The 19,810-nt window shown below is 48.3% G+C and overlaps 1 protein-coding gene across 1 annotated transcript in view; it reads left to right on the forward strand.

The window, feature by feature from the left end:
- Positions 1 to 13,776: 13,776 nt before the first annotated feature.
- The window catches only part of LOC119406383 (protein regulator of cytokinesis 1-like), a 35,754-nt gene continuing 29,720 nt past the window's right edge, over positions 13,777 to 19,810 (forward strand). Inside the window, exon 1 of the mRNA XM_037673157.2 lies at positions 13,777 to 13,827. Within this exon, the coding sequence (XP_037529085.2) occupies positions 13,777 to 13,827 (51 nt within the window). The remainder of the gene's footprint in view (positions 13,828 to 19,810) is intronic.

Raw genomic sequence — 19,810 nt, forward strand, 5'->3', positions numbered from 1 at the left:
GGGTTGCACCCGGGCTCGCGAATCTTCGACATGACTCATGTGCTCACAGCACAGCGAAGGCTTGGGGAAAGGGCGAGCACCTTCTCGCACATTCGTCTATGGCGGCGGGCGCGGCCGCTGTAGCCGCGTTGATTTCTAGAATTCTCCCAATTTGGCGCGGGAGCTTGATTCTGTTAAAGAGACGGGGCGTGCAAACAGGGACACAAGAGAGAAGTCAAGTCACCACAAACGCCGTTGGCTCTGTCTGTCTCGGCGGCGACTTCTCCGGAGGGAGTGAGGAAGCGCGCTTTCGATTCGAACGTTCTTGGCACCTTGTGTCGTGGCGGGCGCCGATCGGCGCCAGCGCTTTCGATTGCTGTTTAAGCGCTCGTTTGTGACAGTGACCCAAGTGCAGCGTTTTCGGATGTATACTGGCTTCTACGCAGTGTCCATGCTTGGGAGTGGCTACTTGAAATATAAAACCGCTGAAAGTGCTTTCCACGCTTTTTTGTCATTGTTTAAAGCACAGTATATTATTTAAGGAATCCACCGTGTGAAATGTTTATTTGTTGACTGTTTAACACCGCGCACTCAGAGAGTTCAGCTGTCGCGTGCCGCCGCAGTGACATCATTGCCGGCGCGATAAACCACGCGAGCAATGAACGCTTAGGGCTGCTGGCACGTTCAACCCCCCTCCCCCCTAAAAAAACACGTGCTGGTAAAACAACAATTACTTAAAACACACCAGGGTAATGCTCCCTGAAAGCTTCAGTGTAAAAAAATTACACCATCTCCCACTCAAGGGAACCATGAGGGGATGCGAAGCAGCATTGGGGGCGCGCACCAAGTTTCTGTTACGTTCACTCGGCGTTTCCGTTAGTGTGTCAGGTCTCTATTTAGTGTTTGTGTTATCATTGCGTTGTGTTTGTGCGTTGCTTTCGGTTAGCGTCGAGTGAACGAGTGGCGCCGACGTTGACGTTACAACTCATCTGAACGGGTGCGAAGCGAGAATGACCGAAGCCGACCGAGCGCATGACCAGGATTTGGGGACATATGCACGTAGCGCCATCTGTCGTCGGGGACTGCGGTGGCCTGCCGTAACTGAATGGGAAATAGGCGAAAAAAAATCGTATCTGACGAAAAAATACAGATATCAAAAACGACTCCCGGTTCTATACAGCAGAGACTTACTTGAACATTCTGTTAAAATTACAGTGTGGCGCTACTAACCGCGTGGCTTCCCAAAGTGTTTAAAATTTTACAATGGGGCCCCATGTATTTCTAATGGGCGGTGTTCAATTGCCCTGGGAAGCCACAGGCTTTGTAGTGCGATACTGCAATTTTACCAAAATGTTCCAGTAGCTCTCTACTGTATAGAACCCCGAGTCGTTTTTGATAGCTTGCTTTTTTCAAGAGATATGATTTTTTTTCGCATATCTCCCATTCAGTTATGGCAGGAGGCCGTCGTCACCGCCGAGAGATGGCGCCACACACAGATGTCCCCAAATCTTGGGAATGCACGCGCTTATATACACATGGAATGAGGGGGGGGGGAGAGGAGAGAGTGGGTTACAGGATGTATTTGGCTGTGGCGCGGCTGCATCACGTGGGAGGAGAGGCTGCGCCGCGGCTGCAGCGCGGGGGAGGAGAGGAGAGAAGGCGACCGAACACCTGCGTAAAGGAGGAGAGTGGGAGAGAGAGTGGGCGAATGCGCAGTGGAGCGCGGACGCCACCACCGCCACCGGATACAGCCCCGAGCAAAAGCTGCTTCGCATCTAAAATCCTGTGCACATCCACCAAAGATTGAATACCAGAAGCTACCGTCTATGTCACTGAAATAGTAGACTTCACCACCAACCGACGATGATAAGGTGCGTTCGTTTATTCCAGGCATGTCAGGAGCACCATAGAGCACCGTGACGTCGACGCAAATACTAGATGGCACCCTGACCATTCCCGTTTTGCTCAATAGCTAATCAACGCGCACTAAAGGCGACAATTTGGCGATTGTCGCCTTTCGCGATGGTTTCAGAATACGGCCCCACGATCACGGCGGACCCGCCCAAGGACGGCGTCGCCATAGATACCAGCGCTGCTCACAGCATCATGGTGACGTCATGTGAATAGGCGTGCGCAGGGTTCTCCATTAGCAGGGGGCGGCAAGTCTCAGCGCAGCTCGTCCCCCCTCCCGCCCAGAATCCACTGACAGCGGAGCGGATAAAAACATGGCTGATCCCCCTTTCATTAGAATCGGTATAACACGAAAGTGAAACCTGTCTTCACAGGGGTTGTTGAGCGTTTATTTCGCATTGTTTCGCCACAAGGGCGAATGAATGAATGCTATAGCAACAAATTGTAATGCCACGCGAAGAATGGCAAGCAGTTCGAAACTTGCAGCGCGCTCTAAAGCAGAAAGGACGCACGAAAACAGCATACACAGGACGACCGCGAAGTATTAACTGTCACAATTGTTACTTCTTTGTGTGTGAACAGCGCGCTCCTTTCGGAAACGCGGCCACTGCAGCGAGCGAAGTGACCTTCGTGCTCTCTGTAACGTCAACGGAAACTTGCGGTGAAAGCAGAAGACGTACAAACCACCCCCATCACGAGATAAGCGCGCGCGCACGAGAGACACCCCCTGTAGAGGAGCGCTCGCATCGCAACGCGCGGGGCGACGACCTTTAATAAAGCGTGCCCTCAGCACTCTTCACGCCATCTCGCTAGTGATAACAAGAACACGCTGAAGCCACCGAGCTCTGAGTACCGCCAATGTTGAATGGTGTATATAAATAGCTTGCCGTTAGTAAGCTGAAGAATGTACACTGTGTGGCCGAGTGGCTTCGCGCTGCGGAGCGAGGGGTCGTAGGTTCGACTCCTGAACACGGCACTTTTTCGTCTAGTTTTTTTCTTTGCCATCTGTTAGTGTATATTTTACAACGTCATATCCGTGACGGAAATACGTCAGTGGAGCGAGCTGTGGTGGGCCCCGGCATAAAACACTTTCGTGTTAAAAAATCACGCCATATCCACGAAGTGAATGATGATGAGTGGGCGAAGCTCCGGAGGTAATCTGGTAAACCGCCAATGCCCGTAAATTTTGCCCACTCGATCATCATACAAAGACATGACATACAAACGCGGGGGTCCTCATATATGACGGTTAGCTCAGGGGAACGTTTATTGTCGACGTTGCCGTTTTGCCTTTCGAGGCCAAGAGCGCCTTCACGATTGTTTTCATCCATGGCAGAAAGAGAATGTGTGGTCTGCAACACGCTTATACTTCATGGTCATCAGCATGCTCGTTATCACGTGTGGTGGGTACATTCCACTATACTGGAACGCGCTTATTCTTCATTATCATCAGTCGTCACCGTCATGGAACGCGCTTATACTTCATGGTCATCAGCGTCATCGTTATCACGTGTAGTGGGTACATTCCACTATACTGGAACGCGCTTATTCTTCATAGTCATCAGTGGTCATCGTCATCTTTATCACATGGAGTGGATACATCCCACTCTGCGTGGCTACATACTACATACTACAAAGGAGGGACAGGCTCACACCCTGAGGAGCTTCGCCCCTAAAAAATAAAGCGTTGCAATAGCTGCAGAAACGAAAATTTCTGGTCCCAGCCTTCCGGGGGTAAAGGTGGAAGCAGATAGTTCTTGGAATGCAACATCAGGGGTCCTAGGTCGCCATTATCATCCAAAACCTGCATTGTCATGACCCAGCACTTTAAACAATGACGTGTTAGGGCCGCCTGAGTATTGGGGCGAACTTGGAGTCTCTATAGATGTTCTTTGACGCGCCCCTTGGACGATTGGAGGGGCTGGCATATACATGTGTATACTAATGTCCAGCACAACTTGCCTCGCTCTGTAGCCACTCGAACGCCACCCCTGGCAATAACGGGGGCTGCCTGTGCTTCGTGTGCACCAACATCGTCGGGACAGCATCTTGCGTCAGCTTCTTACGGAAGTTTGTTTTTGTGCGTGGGGGCTGTGTTTGTAGCTCTCCGGAGTGAAGTGATCAGAGCACACACAAGCACTCGTACTGGGGCACCAGCTGACGCGCCGAACAGCGCAAAGCCACTTTTGCCGAGGAGCGCTGTTGGAAGGAAACGAGTGATAGCAGACACCCTTCGTCTTGGATGCTCCGTTCTTCCAACCTTCAGCGCAGCACCAGCTTCCACCCATCGCTTTTCACCGTACACAAAACCGAAGAATATGCCTTATCAGTGTTTCACTGCTGTCGTGTCGTTGAAGAGCAGCTAGCTTCGTTGTTACTGTTGTAGCTGCACGGCTGGCAGGGTGGCGAGGCAAGCAATGAATGAATGAATGAGCTTTATTAAAAGTCCGACAGTTTCCTACGGGCGAGGCGGGGGGGGGGGGAAGAGGGGATTAACGCCTGTCCCGTCCCACCCTCCGTCGATGTAGGCAAGCTCAAATTATATCGGTCGCGAAACTTGTAAAAAGTGGTCGGAAACCTATTGCCGCAGACATCAACGCACGCCGTGCGATTGAAGCGCGACTAAGTGAGGAGGGGACAAATAACGAAAACCAAAAACTTGGTGGATTTTTTTCGAATACTGTAAATTTTATACATGCCAAAGTAGACTTGAAATTTACTTTACGGTTTATCTGGTACTTGGCTGAATAGTTGATTGCCTCATTTTTTTTGGTCGAGCGCCATAAATGGGGGGCGTATGCAGACAGTCTTCTATGTGAGCTTGTGTTTAGTTCGGCGCATTGTCGGGTCAACGAGGCATCGCTCCCTTTTGCGCGGTGGTTTCGTGCATATCTTCCGTAGGTTATTTATTTGGTCATGTGTTGTTTACTGGCGTGATACTTCAGAGAAGCTCATCTAGCTCACAGAATGTGTAGATAACCGCTCCTGTGACTGCAGACTGCTTTCGCTAGCGTACGGCCGGCGTGCCCTCGCCTTTCGTGACGGTGAATGCGACACGCTAAGCGAAGAAACGTTGTACTCCTGTAAGGCTGCTAAAGTGATACTTTCAAGGCTGCTGTATCGCTTCAATGGTTTTCCTCGAGCGGGCAGCGTGAGCTTTGGATTGGATTGGATTGGAAAAACTTTATTACCAAGTCCGGAGGCGTGTGCCTTAGCACACGGCGGGCCGCTCCCATGACGGGACAGTCAGGCCGAGACCTACAGCCGCATCGTGGGCCCTCTGGACAGACCAAAGTTGTGACTGAATGTCCGGATTCCTCAGAGCGGAGCCCCACTTGCTGGCCGATGCTGTATCAGTGCCACGTACCGAGGGGCACTCCCAGAGCATGTGGTGTAAGGTGGCTAAACCGCTACATTTCGTACATGAATGAGTTAAATAAACTATTGTGCTATTGTGCTCGTGAGACATTGTATCATAATTTCTTAATCTGCAAAGTAATTTTGGTGTACATTGCAAGTACACTATTTGGCTAATAAAACAAGCTTGCTTTCCCAATCTTTCTTGTTGATCTTCCGTTTCTCTCGTACACGCAATTGCGAGCCATAAAGACGCAATAAAATCGCGTAGTTATCAAAAGCATGCTAAAGGTCAGCAATTAAAAAAAAATCAATTTCGCGCCATGTAGTGCAAATGTACGACGTCGCTACCGCTTCTGGTTGTGACGTTATATTTTATTATTTTTTATTTTTTGCTTGCTATTAGTTGTCCCCGCAATACGCAGATGGCAACGGTGGCAACGAGCCGCCAAATACTTGACACATGGGCTCCTATTGAAATTTCGCTACCAGTTTACATATAGCTTCAGGTAGGCTCCGACGTCACTGTGGACGTCACAAACACAGGGCGGCCCGCAAGAAGTCACACTTGCTTCACTCACCCCGGTTCTGTCTTTTACCAAATTTTGCAGCAACATCACATTTTACGCTATCATATGTTCACTAAACATTCACCTCATTTTCTAAAGAAGCAAGAGGTCACACGAGTAAAGCAAAAAAGAAGAAAGAAAACGTGTGTCAGTTTAGTCAACAAAGGTGAGTCTGAATTCTAAAAAGTGTGCTATTCTTGTTTTCCCTGTTAATGACCATGTGCACATATCTATTAATTACAAGCTGCAGGATATTCTACAAGTGGATTCATTAAAATACCTTGGAGCTATATATAACGAACATCTAAATTGGCGCCCTCATATTGAATATGTCTCGACAAAAGGAGCACGTGCAATGGGGCTTTTGCGCAGGTTGAGCAGCCGTAGATCTGGTATGAGAAGGAATGCACTCTTGATGGTATACAAAATGTACATCCGACCGGTTTTAGAATTCGGCTGTGTTCTTTTTTCCGGTGCGCCAGCATACAAGCTTCGGCCACTAGTTCTATTAGAGCGAGAGGCTTTACGGCTGTGCTTATGCCTTCCAAAATACGCTGCAAATGCTGTTTTATACCTGGGAGCACGAACGCCTCCCCTTTTATGCCGTTTTAGCCTTCTTACCGTACAAACTTTCTTAAGGTTGTACGATTCCCCTTCTAACCATACTGAAATAGTTTTCATCACCGATCCCGACTTATTTTTCTCCGAGCAGTGGCCCAGATTCCGCAAACCGCAAATTATATTTGTTCAAACGCTACTTGATTTACTAAATGCGTAAATTGGTGATGCGCTTCCCATGACTATGCAACATAACTCTTCAGTAATTGTCTACCATGATATTTTTCCGAGCCACGCAAAATTACTAACTTATGGTATTTTAAATGGGCTGTTACAAGAGCACCTAAGTACTCTACCAACGAATGTTGTTATTGCAACGGACGCATCGCTATCAGAGGAAAGAGCTGGCATAGGAATATCTTGTCCTGAATTTGACTGGTCTTTTTCATTACGGTTGCCTGATTTTCTTCCTGTTTTTCTAGCCGAATTTATGGCAATATCAGCTTTACGCAAGTTAAGTATTTCAGTTAGAGTCGTTGCAATTCTAACCGACTCTTTATCTGTATGCTCTTCTCTCTCCACATCTGGTGAAACGCCCATACTAAAGCTCTTTAAGGTACTACTTCCCGCTCATCTTCAATATATTCATTTAATATGGGTTCCAGGACACAAAGGTTTGTTGTTAAATGAAATGGCCGATTCTTTAGCAAAGGCGTCGCTTTTGGCGCCAATTATTCGTGTTTTCCCGCTAACAGCTTACATCACGATGGCAAGATTTCGCTCACTAACGTTCAGAAAAAGTTTCTCAGACTCAGCATTGACTGGTTCTCCAGAGTATAAACACCTATCATTTTCCTGGCGCAGCGATTTATCCACGTCAAGAATAATGGAAGTAGTCATGACGAAATTTCGTTGCCGCGTTTGCTCCCTCAATTTTTACTTACATAGAGCAGGTTTAGCGATTTCCCCACTGTGCCTCTTCTGCAATCAGGAGGAAACAATCGGTCATTTCTTTTTATCCTGTCGACGGTTCATGACATTGAGGAAAAAAATCGTAGAACCACCTCTTCGAAAGCTGGGCCTGGAAGTATCAGAGTCGCTTATACTTTCTTTTGGGGCCACCACTTTGGGATACAGCCACAGGGATGTTTTCTTCGCCATTGAGGAATTCATTCGACAGTCTAAAACAATATCTATCTAAATTCTGCCTGAGTAAATATTTCATTACCAATAATTGAAACATCAATTCATTATATTAGTTAATAATAGCTTCTACGAACGACATGCTTAAGATAATATTAGCAAAACTCACCCTCTACTCGGCCAATCCCCTGCATTGGGTATGAGCCATGCACAGAGGACAACAACAACAAAAGGGGTGATGGCGCCGGTAGCAGAATGTTTGAGGTGTCGCTGTGGTTCCACTGACCACAAGAAGCATCCCTATATATACATCAGGGCCATCGTCATCGGCCGCATTGACTCGCCGTGGTATCAACGATTGATCAGTCACGGTTCAGGTCACAGTTCACGGTTCTTCAAACGTTTCGATCGTCGTGCCTTCGGCTGGTCAAGAACACGCCGTAAACTCTCATCTCGGCATGGCAGACATGCCGGGAATTCAAGAGCTGAAGTGAGTGGGACTTCTCTAGTACTTGGAGGGCTTGGGGCGTGGCGCACATGTTAGACGCGCGCGTCTCGGGTATTCTCAGTTTGGTTTTCCAGGCGACAGTGACACTACATTGCTGTTAATACCGGTTGAGGAAACGTAGCGCAAACGTGGTAGGCCGACTTCGGCATGACGGCCTCATCCTGTAGTGGTTTTAGCAGTGGCACCAGGCAAGGGTTGTTCGCTCGCATTTCGCCTCCGTCAGGCCGTATACCATTAATTAGCGGTTGTATATTCTATAGCAGCGTAGTGGACCTTCCACACAAAATTAACTCTTTTCAAGGGTATGGGCTTGAGCTGTTTCTGTTTCTTTCTGTGTCCTCGTACTTTACGCGCTGTTTCGAACCCATGAAGGAACACTTTTCATGTCACCACTGCCAAATGTATTGTTTACCTCACGCTCGGTGCATAGTAGTCCGGCTTGACTGCTCCGGTCAACGCCGGCTGAACCCCCGCCACGCCCCATGCACTTCCCGTTGTATTACGTGGTCGTATCAGTGTCCATTGTCATGTCGGTGCAATTGGACGTTTTCACGAACGCTATCTAAAGGGCTTAGCTGGGTTATATGGCGGAGTACTGACGCTTCATCCAACGCCAGCGCTTGACAGTATCAGAAAAAAAAAACAATAAAACAATGGAGACGCAGACTAAAGGAGCGTAATAATGCCGGCGTTCTTACAGTTCTTCAGTCTTTCTTTTCGTTTCCGTGTTTTTTTTTTTAATTCTGTGAAGCTTTGGAAATGCACCAAATTTCACGAACGCGTTTGTGACACGTCTAACGCGTCAAAGTGCGTGTTCCCTCACTTTACTCGAATATTGAACATATGTGAGAGTGAGTAGGGACGCAATATTGAGAAGCGGCGTCGCTTATTGCTCGTTGGCTGAGCTGTTTCGAATTAGTTAATGCTTTAGTTTAACCTGACAGAAGCCTAACCGCCGTTACCGTGTTTCCATGGTGCGAACAAGTTACGTAGCAACTCATTACGTACGTAATGGATAAAAGCGGTAGCAATGTTCTGACATGTAAAGTGTAGCGTTTCAACTTCCATACATGCGGAGCCATATTCGGCATTTTCAAGTGTCACGTATTCTGGAGAACCTTCACATGGGCGTTCTCTTTCTGCATTCTCGGTCTTTTCATGTTTAGAGATAGCCGCGACACTGCAATCCCAGAATGACATGTGCTTGCAGTACGCTGCCTTACTTAGTCTTTATATTGCCGGCCAAGTTCACTATTTTTCCACTTAAAGGTAGTGTTGTATAGAAATAAAACATTAGCAAGGTTCAAGTTGTCACCGTCACAATTTATGGCATCACCAACTTTTCCGGCCTATTTCAAATTTCCCCAATGTAGGAGAAACTTTTTGGGGTGCTGCAGGAGCGTAATTTACTACTGTTGCTCAATTCATGTCTATAGTGTATACACTTAAACCAGGTGATCTTGGTTTGATTAGTGCAACTTCTCAACAGAAAGTCGCATTTTATTCACATCTTAAGTCATCATATGCAACGTTTGAGCACACCCCATCTGTTAGCAAAAGAAATAATTTCATATGTGCAGCATTTCATATGTGCAACCTTTTTTGGCTAGGCAGGCACGTCATGCAGAGCAGCAGCGCTTGCAACGCTGCTTGCGTGTTAGCGCCGCCGTGATAGTAATACGCGTTTTGGGCGGGTGGAATAGCCCATGGTCGCATTGGAACGCTGTTGTAGCGTTCCAGTGCAGCCGTGAATGAGCATATCGTCGCCCCATAGCTTAACATAGTGTCAGATAAAGTGCAATGGCACAACACCGAAGTATTTAGAAAAGACGTGCAAAAAACAATCGTAGAAAGGCAATAGTCTGACTAAGGGGGGAAGGGGGGGGGGGCACCAGCTTCGCTGTTTCGTGGGCTTTCACGGAGTGGAACTGGCTGCATCGTTTTTTCTTAGTTTCGAGGATTGTAGCGTGCAGTTCATAACCACAACTCTTTGCCATACAAGGTTACGAGCAATTTTATCGTGTTGTATGACATGTTTTCTAAATGCGAAGCATTTCTTAGCGAACTTCTGCGACTTTGGGCGTATCTATCTATCTATCTATCTATCTATCTATCTATCTATCTATCTATCTATCTATCTATCTATCTATCTATCTATCTATCTATCTATATATCTATATATATATATATATATATATATATATATATATATATATATATATCCCTCTCTCTCTATATATATATATATATATATATATATATATATATATATATATATATATATATATATATATATATATATATATATATATATTAGGAAAAAGGTATACAGGGAGAAGTAAGAAACCTGACGAAAAAGAGTCGCGAATACGCTTGTGCACATACTTTGACTGACATAAGAATAACACGTGTTTCTTGAAGAAACACGTGTTATTCTTATGGAGAGCACAAAATCGTGTGTATATATATATATATATATATATATATATATATATATATATATATATATATATATATAATACGATTTTGTGCTCTCCTGGCCGTTTCGTTAATCGGATGTTTACCAAAATTGGTATGGCATAACATGACCGTATTACGAACCTAAATGACAGGTCATAACATGAAAATCATGACATGTACGACATGATTTACATGCCACGCGCATGGCGCACTCGTGGCCGTTTCGCTAGATTGTTATACACCAAAATTGGTATTGCACGATGTGATTGTGTGAAGAACATGAATAACAGGTAGTAACATGAAAACCATGACATACATGTCATGTATGGCATGATTTACATGACACTGTCATGGTGCGCTACCGGCCGTTTTGTTAACTGGATATATACAAAAAAAAGTGTATGGTATGACATGAGTGTGTGATGAACATAAATGACAGGTGATGCACTGTATATACCAGAATATACGTTTCATAAGCATGGTATATACCAGATTGTGCATGCATGCGTGCATGGCAAACATGCAATATATGCTGAACTAGATGCCATGGCATGAATGATTTCATTTAATTCAAAGACAAACAAGGTGATGTATGCAGCCCTTTGCTGGCTGCTTCGCATTACATCGATTCCCACAGTGCGTGGGATCTGCCGGATTTTTTGGGGCTTGTAAAAAAAAAAAGCGAGCTATTTTGCTTTTTCGGGAAGAGATAAATGGCCTCTAGGGAAGGACAGTGTGTAAGAGTTTCGGGCCACGAAAAAAAAAGTGATGCCACAGTGAGGTGTGCATGCTTGTTTTTTTTCTGAACGCAGGGACAAAGCAACACAAGGGATCTGTCACATGGTCAGGGAGAAGGTCAGTGAACTGACACGCATCTGGTCAGAGGTGGGAATAGAGTACGAGCCCACGCGGAGCCGCCTTGAACGCACAAAGTACCACCTTGCCAACCTTCTCGATCAAATGGTCGACAGCGAGATCGACATGAAGGAGAGGCTGATCGATGACATCACACAGCTCAAAGCCGAGGTCAACCAGCTGTCGTCGGAGCTCGCGGTGTCAAACCCTGTGGTAAGATGACTGCAGAAGGCCGCCAATTACTTGCATTTCAATTTTGCAAAGCAAATGAATAATAACCAATGACTATTTGTAGCCTTTCAGAAGAAGAAAGGGGGGGGGGTTATGCTGCTTTGCTAAACGTTGCCAAAAAAGAAGATAATCTACGAACTAGCGCAGTGAGTGTGTTGGAGACAAGACTAAGTAAACAGCAGTAAAATAAGGAGCTTTCCTTTTTTTAGCCGCATTTGTCACTTATAAGAACATTTTTATCATTCAGTGGCTATGCAACGTGTGCTGCGGCCCTCTCATTGGTGTCTGAGGCGCATTCTGTTTGAAGCAACTTTTCTAAACGAGTTGTGCACAGCACAAACTGAATATAATGCACCGCCTCTCCGGCTCGTACTTTGTGGGGTCCGCCGTCTACTCCAAGGAATGGGCACTCAGCGGGATTAACAAGAAACCATTTATTATTAGAAAGAACACTTTAAAGAAAACGTTACGGCGGCAAGAACAAACATGGAACGAACTCATAGACAGTTTCTACGCACAACTTCCGTGCCGGTCCCGCTAACCTTGGCCCCGGCGGACCGCACGCCGCGCACACACGCACACCTGACCACAGTTCACCGGCAACTCCCCCTTGGTCGCTCGTCGTGCCTGGTTATGAAGCCTGTCTTCATCCGCGCGCATGCGCAGTGGCCCTCGCTGCTGTGCCTTGTCACTGCCCGTGCGGACGAGGGTGAGGGTTCTTATCCGCGATCCCCACACATTCCCCCTCTCCAAAGAAGGCGTCGCCTCACCGCCTCCCTTGACGACGTCCTCGATGTTGGCGGTGTCCCACGCAGCAGCTCCGGTCTCGGTCTTAGGCTGTGGCTCCAGCAGGGCACCACTGGTCTCGTACTTCGTGCGCTCGACGAAGAGCATTTGTACGCTCACTTCGGTGCGGTACCAGCGCTGAATGTAGTTGTCCGCTTCCTCGGCGGTGCTCACTGTTTGGAAGCCCAAACTGGGTGTGTTGTCGATAGTGCCGAACTTGGCGGACACCGGCTTACCGCGCTTGCCAAACAGCGCCTTCACGTAGACTGCTTCCTTGGCTTTGGCCATCCCACTGCCCCACAGGTTGCGCACGGGCTCCTCGTCCGCTGCTGCGTTGAGCCTCGCATTAGTAGCCGTGCCGGCAGCCCTCGTCGCTGGCGCCGCGGTCCTCTTGCTCGTGGCATTGCCGGCTTCAGCGGCATCCTTATTTACCTCCACAACAGCTGCAGCCATTTCTGTGGCCATTATGCCACCGCCGGCATCTTCATCTGGTTCCGACGTATCTGTACCCTCGCTCTTCGTCGAGGCGGCCTGGTCGTCCTCCGCGTCACCGCCCTCCTTGATGATGTTCTCTGGCTCGTAATTCAGCACCATTTCTTGACCGACCGGAGGCGCCGTGTCTTGACCAGAGCCTTGGTCTGATCTGCCGTCCGGGCTCGAGTCGGCAGCTGTGGCACGTGTCGACGTCGACACACTCGTCGCGACGGCTCGGTCCTGCTCCATCGTCGCGGCCACGCCCGTGTTCAAGCAGGCGTTGTCGTCGGCCTGCGTCACCAAAGCCGCCTCACCCTCGTTGGTGGCGTCTGTGTCGTCCTCGCCTGCATCCATTGCCGGGCCCTGGTCCACTCGTAGCTCCCCAACTGGAGCCTTCGCGTTGGTATTACCGGCGTCGGCGGTCTCGTCCTCTTGCGCCGGTGTACAGTCTCGCCCAACCGGGGCCGTCAGCCATCCGAAGTTCATCGTTGGGACGACCACGCCCTTCGCCGCGCAATAGGCTGCGGATTCGGCGTGTCCCCGCGCCGCGCAGTACACTGCGGAGGCTACGTCGAGGCGCTCCATAGTCTCCAGCAGGTTTTGCAGTGCGGCCTCCATTCTTGCTGGCAGTAGACAGGGCCAAATTCACGTTGGGCGCCAGTTGTGGGGTCCGCCGTCTACTCCAAGGAATGGGCGCTCAGCGGGATTAACAAGAAACCATTTATTATTAGAAAGAACACTTAAAAGAAAACGTTACGGCGGCAAGAACAAACATGGAACGAACTCACAGACAGTTTCTACGCACAACTTCCGTGCCGGTCCCGCTAACCTTGGCCCCGGCGGACCGCACGCCGCGCACACACGCACACCTGACCACAGTTCACCGGCAACGCCCCCTTGGTCGCTCGCCGTGCCTGGTTATGAAGCCTGTCTTCATCCGCGCGCATGCGCAGTGGCCCTCGCTGCCGTGCCTTGTCACTGCCCGTGCGGACGAGGGTGAGGGTTCTTATCCGCGATCCCCACAACTTGTAGGGGATGAGTGCGGAAAAAGAGCAGGAGGATGAATGACGCAAACTGGTGCTCCTTTTGTCCTTCCCTGCTCAACCCCTGCAATATGACTAGCCAACAAGCCCGCATCGCTACTCGTTGATTTCGCTTCTTCGGCAACAATGCTCCGCTGGAGTGTTTAGCCAAATGCGCACAGTCGCCATGACACTAACAGCAGCCCTCTTCTCATGTCTCCGGTTGTGCACCTGCAGTTCACACCTTCCCCGGAATGTGTGGTACCGTTTTTCTACAGTGCCGTGCAGGCAAGCTGGCAGACATTTTTTGAAGTCTGTTCTTCCTCACTTTCTAATTAGGGTAAGAATAAACAAGTCAACGCCACCTCTACAAAGGTGGCTGCGGCGTCGCTCGCTAATCCATTGTAGCCACCCTGCTTTGAGTTTCGGTCGCTTGTAAAGAGATGGTGCCATCTGCTCTCTATCTCCGCCAAGAGGATTGGGGTGGTGTTGTGCGCATGCGCACATGTGTTTTGCAAGTGGAAACCACGAGGTTCCCTAGCTACCGCCTCCAGTAGAAACGTCGGAAAAGGATAGGACAACAGGTTTTTGGCGAACACGGCAGGCATCTTTCTAGGGGAGGCGTTGCACAAGTAGAACATAGAGAACAAGTTCCACTGACAAACGTTTATTCGACACGCCCTTGGGCACATAAAGCACATGTGTCGTACCCCTTCTTGTGATTGCTAGAAAAAGATGCTTTTGGATAGCATTCAGTCTTCTGCATAATTGAGGCTTCTACATTTTATAGCGAAGCTGCATACCTCTACCCCGCAACAGTTTCGTCTCCGTGGGCAGAAAAACGCGTGGGCAAACTACAAAACGCCAGGCCCCGAACCCACGAACACGGGCTCGCGTGCTCGTCTGCTAGCAGATGCACGCGCTCCTTGAGTTTTCACCTCGGACGCTGAGGAAGGGTATTCGGAGAGGTGGACAGACGAGCCGACGAACAAAAATTCCGACCTCTGGGTGGTTTAGGGGCCCTTCAACAATTGAAGGCAAACGGCATACCTTTCTTTGCAATCGGGCATACAGCATAGAGCCCAGTATTCGTTTTAATAAAAACCACAAAACAAGCATCAAAACCGCATGCTGGATAAGGCGCCTGTGAACAATGGGAACAACCTTCCACGCGTTCCCGGTAAAGATTACCTTGCAGCTGCTTTGCACTTCACACGAGGGCTTCAAGTGACGTCAAACAACCCTTCCTTCTACCCGCGTGTTTCCCGCTTTCATATATAAAAGGGAGACCCGTCTAGCAACTCATTCAGTTCATTCTAAGTCTGCCATGGGTAGACCTTGAAAATTAGACACCGGAAGAACGCGAATACAATGCTCGACAAAAGGAACAAATTCGTCTTGCTGAAAATGGTCGGGGATCCAATCACTGTCCACTACAGCGACCACACAACGATTATCACTGCCATTACTTTAAAGTAATAATAAAACATACCCTACCATCAGCATGTTTGGTGTTTTATAAAGCTTCGCTGGACATCCAAGTTCGCAGGGCGGTATGGTGGCAATTTTTTTCTGCTATGCTTAAACTGACTTCTTGAACTCTTTTATCTGAAACTTTCAGCATTCTTGTTTATTTTATGAAGCGGTCTGTGCCTGAAGCGTCAAGGGAGCAAGATCACGGTAAAGAAAAGGGGTGTTTGGCATGGGGAGCGTAAATGGCGGACGACATCAGTCTCTATAGCTCAATCGTGACGTTAAATCCCCAGATATTATCTCTAGCTCAATGCGTGAGTGAATCGCCTTGAAGGAACGCTACATTTTGGCGCAGCCGTCAAGGGAACATGTGGGTGACATTCTTCGTTGATCGAACGTCATCAACTGGTATAACCTTGAGCAGCTACCGGAGAGATAAAAGCTACCAGCTACTAAGTGCAAGGTGAGCCAGCGAAGAACCTTGTCAGCGATGAAACGACCACCAACCTCGTCAAACTGGTGCTTCAAAGAGCTTCAATCAGCTGCGAGGAAATTCTAGTGACGAGATCCACCAGCCTTGCCCTGCAGCTGGAAGAGTTTGTGGACTGGATCTTGGAGCTTTCACGCCGACGCACCGTTCAAGCGAAAACATCGGCGGCGGTCAGCATTATCATGAACCTCACCGAACAGCAATGAGAGATGACGCAGCAGACTGAATTTATGGCAAACTCATTACGATTGCATGACCTTCAACGAAACATGGTGGAGCCATATATTTTTGAGGAAAGCTCCGCAGGCCCCGACTACTGGCTGTCGTTCTACGAATATGGATGTGAAAAGATGGGTGGGCCTCTGATGACCAGAAGATTCAGGACATGCGCCGCTATCTTGGTGGTACAGGAAAATAGTGGTACGGCATGCGCAACTTCTGCTTGAACCACCAGCATGTCCGAAAAACTGGAAAATGATTTTTTTATCGATCTTCCATCGAAACGCTGTGGAAAGTTGGGACTCTGCTCTGCGCTTTACCTACGAATGCGGTTCATTACTAGAATACTTCCTTGAGAAACGGCGCCTGTTGTACGAAGCGGAACCTAAGCTCGCACCATCGGTATCCCAAGGTTTAATTATGCAAAGCCTATGCGTCGATTTACGAAGCAAACTTCAGGTGAGACCAGAATACATTTGAGGATTTTCTACATTGCCTAGAATTCGTGTTGTCAGCAGCTGCATTACCGCAAGAACTACCGTACTGTAAAGCCGAACAGGTTTTTATTTCGGCTGAACTGACCGCACCACATAAACTAACGCCTATGAACAGTTAGTTCATTTTCCTAGCTCATCTTGTCTAAAGGAAAGCTCATACCATCCCCCAATTGTAATGATAGCAGTGGCCAACGCGACACACTGTTGGTACCTCAACTATTGCCGCCAAGAGAACTCGAGGCCGATGAAAAGTCCCAAATGACAGGCTTGCATGATGGTGTACGTCGTGTACACCTGCTTGCTTAACGTTCCAGTTAGCCAATGACGTGGAAATGAAAGCCTTCGTCAACAGTAGAGCATCCGTGTCGCTAATGGACAAGATGCTAGTTGATGTCAGCTGCCTGCATGCTTTTATGACAGGGGTCCCAACACAAACTTTCTTGCTTCGGCAAGGCATTCGAGCTGGTAAAACGTCTGACACAAGTGGCGCCAACATCGATAGACTGTCTGATGCAACCAGCGTCACAACCAGCGAGGTGCCTGATGCAACGGGTGCTAACCAAGGCGGGAGTCTCATGCAACCCACGGCAACTCTTGCGGTGAGCCTGACGTAACCGACGGCAATTCCTCACGCAACGCGCGGCAAGCCCTCTCAATCACGGATCCTATTCCAGGCAGCGACCAATGGCGGTTCCTGATTGGAGGCTTCGAACTACTGGCTGATGCAAGGAATCGGCCAGGGCTATAAAAGAACCAAGCTGCGCGAAGAGACGAGGGACAGCGAACGAAGAAATCCCGGGTCGTCGTCGCACCTCAGTGCGAGCCCAATAAGCTGTCCGCCGCAGTGCCGAATATGCAACGCCGCTGTTTATATGTATATAAATTTGCCTTAACTCCCCGTCGCCTTGTCCGCTTCGTCTATCAACTCTGCGCAGATGCAGCCGCAAGCTGAGACACCCGATACCCAACAATTCTGGCAGGACCCTGCGCGTTCAGGGATACGATGGAACTGTGAGTTCACGTCATGAGTGGACGTCTGTAATTCTTGAATTCCAAGGCCTTAGAATTACAACCGACGTGCTGGTGCTGCCAGATGCAACTTATCAGTTCCTGCTATCTCGCCCTGACATATAGAAGTTAAATATGAACATTTACTGGGACGACAATGTTCTCATTGAAGACCATCAAGGAGGAAAGGATGCGATAGTCGCCTGCACGCTTAATACAAATCTACTACGAGGAAGACATACAAACCAAATACCCAGAGCTACTCTGCATCCTCCAACTATAAAATGTCATGTAGTTCCTTTTGACCTCGCAGACAAAGCAGTTGTTCGAAGAAGTCCATATAATAAGTCGCGAGAAAAACATATGGTTGTAAGCAGAATAGACCTTTTTCAAGCACACGAGCGCCACCAACGGGCGCGCAAGCGCTCATGGGAAAAGTCTGTACGCCGCAGCAGTCGCCGCACCGAGCGCGCGGGCTTCACGCTTTAGTTTCCGCTTACGTCGTGCCAGCACTTGTCAGATCAAGTAAATGTGACAAGGTGTAACGTATTACTGCGTAAATCAGTCGTGAACTTCTTATGTGTTCAACTACGACGGCCTCTTTACGATTTCCATCTGTCTAGTGTTCCCGCATGCCACTGTCGGACCACCTGAGTGGTTCCGAAGCGTCTTTTTTTTTTTTTTTTTGGCGCCAGCATGCCCTACGGCATAAATTAAACTCAAAGATACAACTCGGTTTCGTAGACGAATTCCGCGAGCGGTCATTACAATTCGTGAATCGTGGATCCATTCGAAATCAACGCCCACCGACACTGTTGACGAGCACAATGTCAGGCTCTAATATTTAGATTGCGCGAGACAGTATGCACTCAGCAAAGTAAGATACATTGATTAGACAGCGTGCGCGTCGCTCGTACTGCAGGTAACAGAAGATACGCTTTTATCACCATTCGCTGACACTTACGGCAAATGTTATATTTTACAAACGCCGGTTGTGTTTTCGCTTGTTGCCTCACATGTGACCACGCTGTGGATATGTATAGTCGTGCTCGGGACCAATACGAAATTACCCTTTTAAGGCCATAGCGACTAAGTGCAGTCGGCAAGCGCAAGAGTGTTCATAAATGCTCAAGCGAAAAACTGTCTCTGACAATACGATTCGTCTCGCTGACATCAGTACATTACAAGTAATCGTTGAATAAACATGAATTCGGTTAGATGGCCGACATCTACATCTTTAACCTACATCTTTTAGAGGTAGGTTATCATCGCGCTGCAGTGGCCACTGTCGCCGAACGTTTAAAGAAGTCGGTTTTGTTAAGTCCGAGCATGATTGTAGAAATTCGATAGGAAAAAAAAAACGTCTCGTATAAGTATTGCTTACATTCATTGCGTATCTCGCAGGTTATGTAAGATATGTGCCGCTGTGCAGAGAAAGAATGAGCGATTAATAGACAAGATGCGGACCGACATTTGTTTCGTAAAACACCAACAAATTCACCGATTGCTGTATACAGGTGTGGTATATAAGGCTCATTTTAGCTGCGGCCGCTTCCACGTAGGACAGACGGGCCGTTGTGTTAGAGGTTGGAACATAAGAGATCGCTAACCGGAGGCTCACCTCCTAATATTTCTTTACATTGCCGAGAATGTAAGTGCACGTCGAAGTTGGATGCATGCGCAGTTTTGTACCGGCTGTTGTGCCAGAGCACCTGATCGAACGTGGAGGCAGGTCAATGTCTGCATTTCGGCCGAACACCACCTGCACTTCGGTCAGCACCTGCCTGGAGAGGACACGTCACAATGGGCTGATACCTGATTTAAGGCCATGCCGGTCCATTGTTAGGAGTCGCCCCAGCCGACTTGGTCGTGCTGGCAGGCTCTGTACCTGTTATAACCTGCTATACCTGCTATAAACGTTGTTACTGTTTCGTAAACGTTTGCCTTCTTGATCTGATCCTAGCGAAAGTCCGATCTTCGGCTACATCGGCTCGCCAGCCTCACGGCTTACAACGAAACGCAACCCCCATTCGTAACAGTGGTGGCAGCGGTGGGATACCACGACCCCGTATTCTTCGCTGTGCACCAGAGAGGCCTACCTATTTCCTAACACGGCACAGGAATGAAGAAACGCGTTCAATGATTGAGGCATGGCATATCGATAGCTGTGATAGCACATGCGGGAGTTAATCGTCGATTAACTTCCATAAAAAGAAATCAAATGTCTTAACTGTTATCTGTCATGTAGACTCCCACGCGTGCCGGATTGA

This window comes from Rhipicephalus sanguineus, chromosome 1 (genome assembly GCF_013339695.2).
Source record: "Rhipicephalus sanguineus isolate Rsan-2018 chromosome 1, BIME_Rsan_1.4, whole genome shotgun sequence".
In the NCBI taxonomy this organism is placed as follows: domain Eukaryota; kingdom Metazoa; phylum Arthropoda; class Arachnida; order Ixodida; family Ixodidae; genus Rhipicephalus; species Rhipicephalus sanguineus.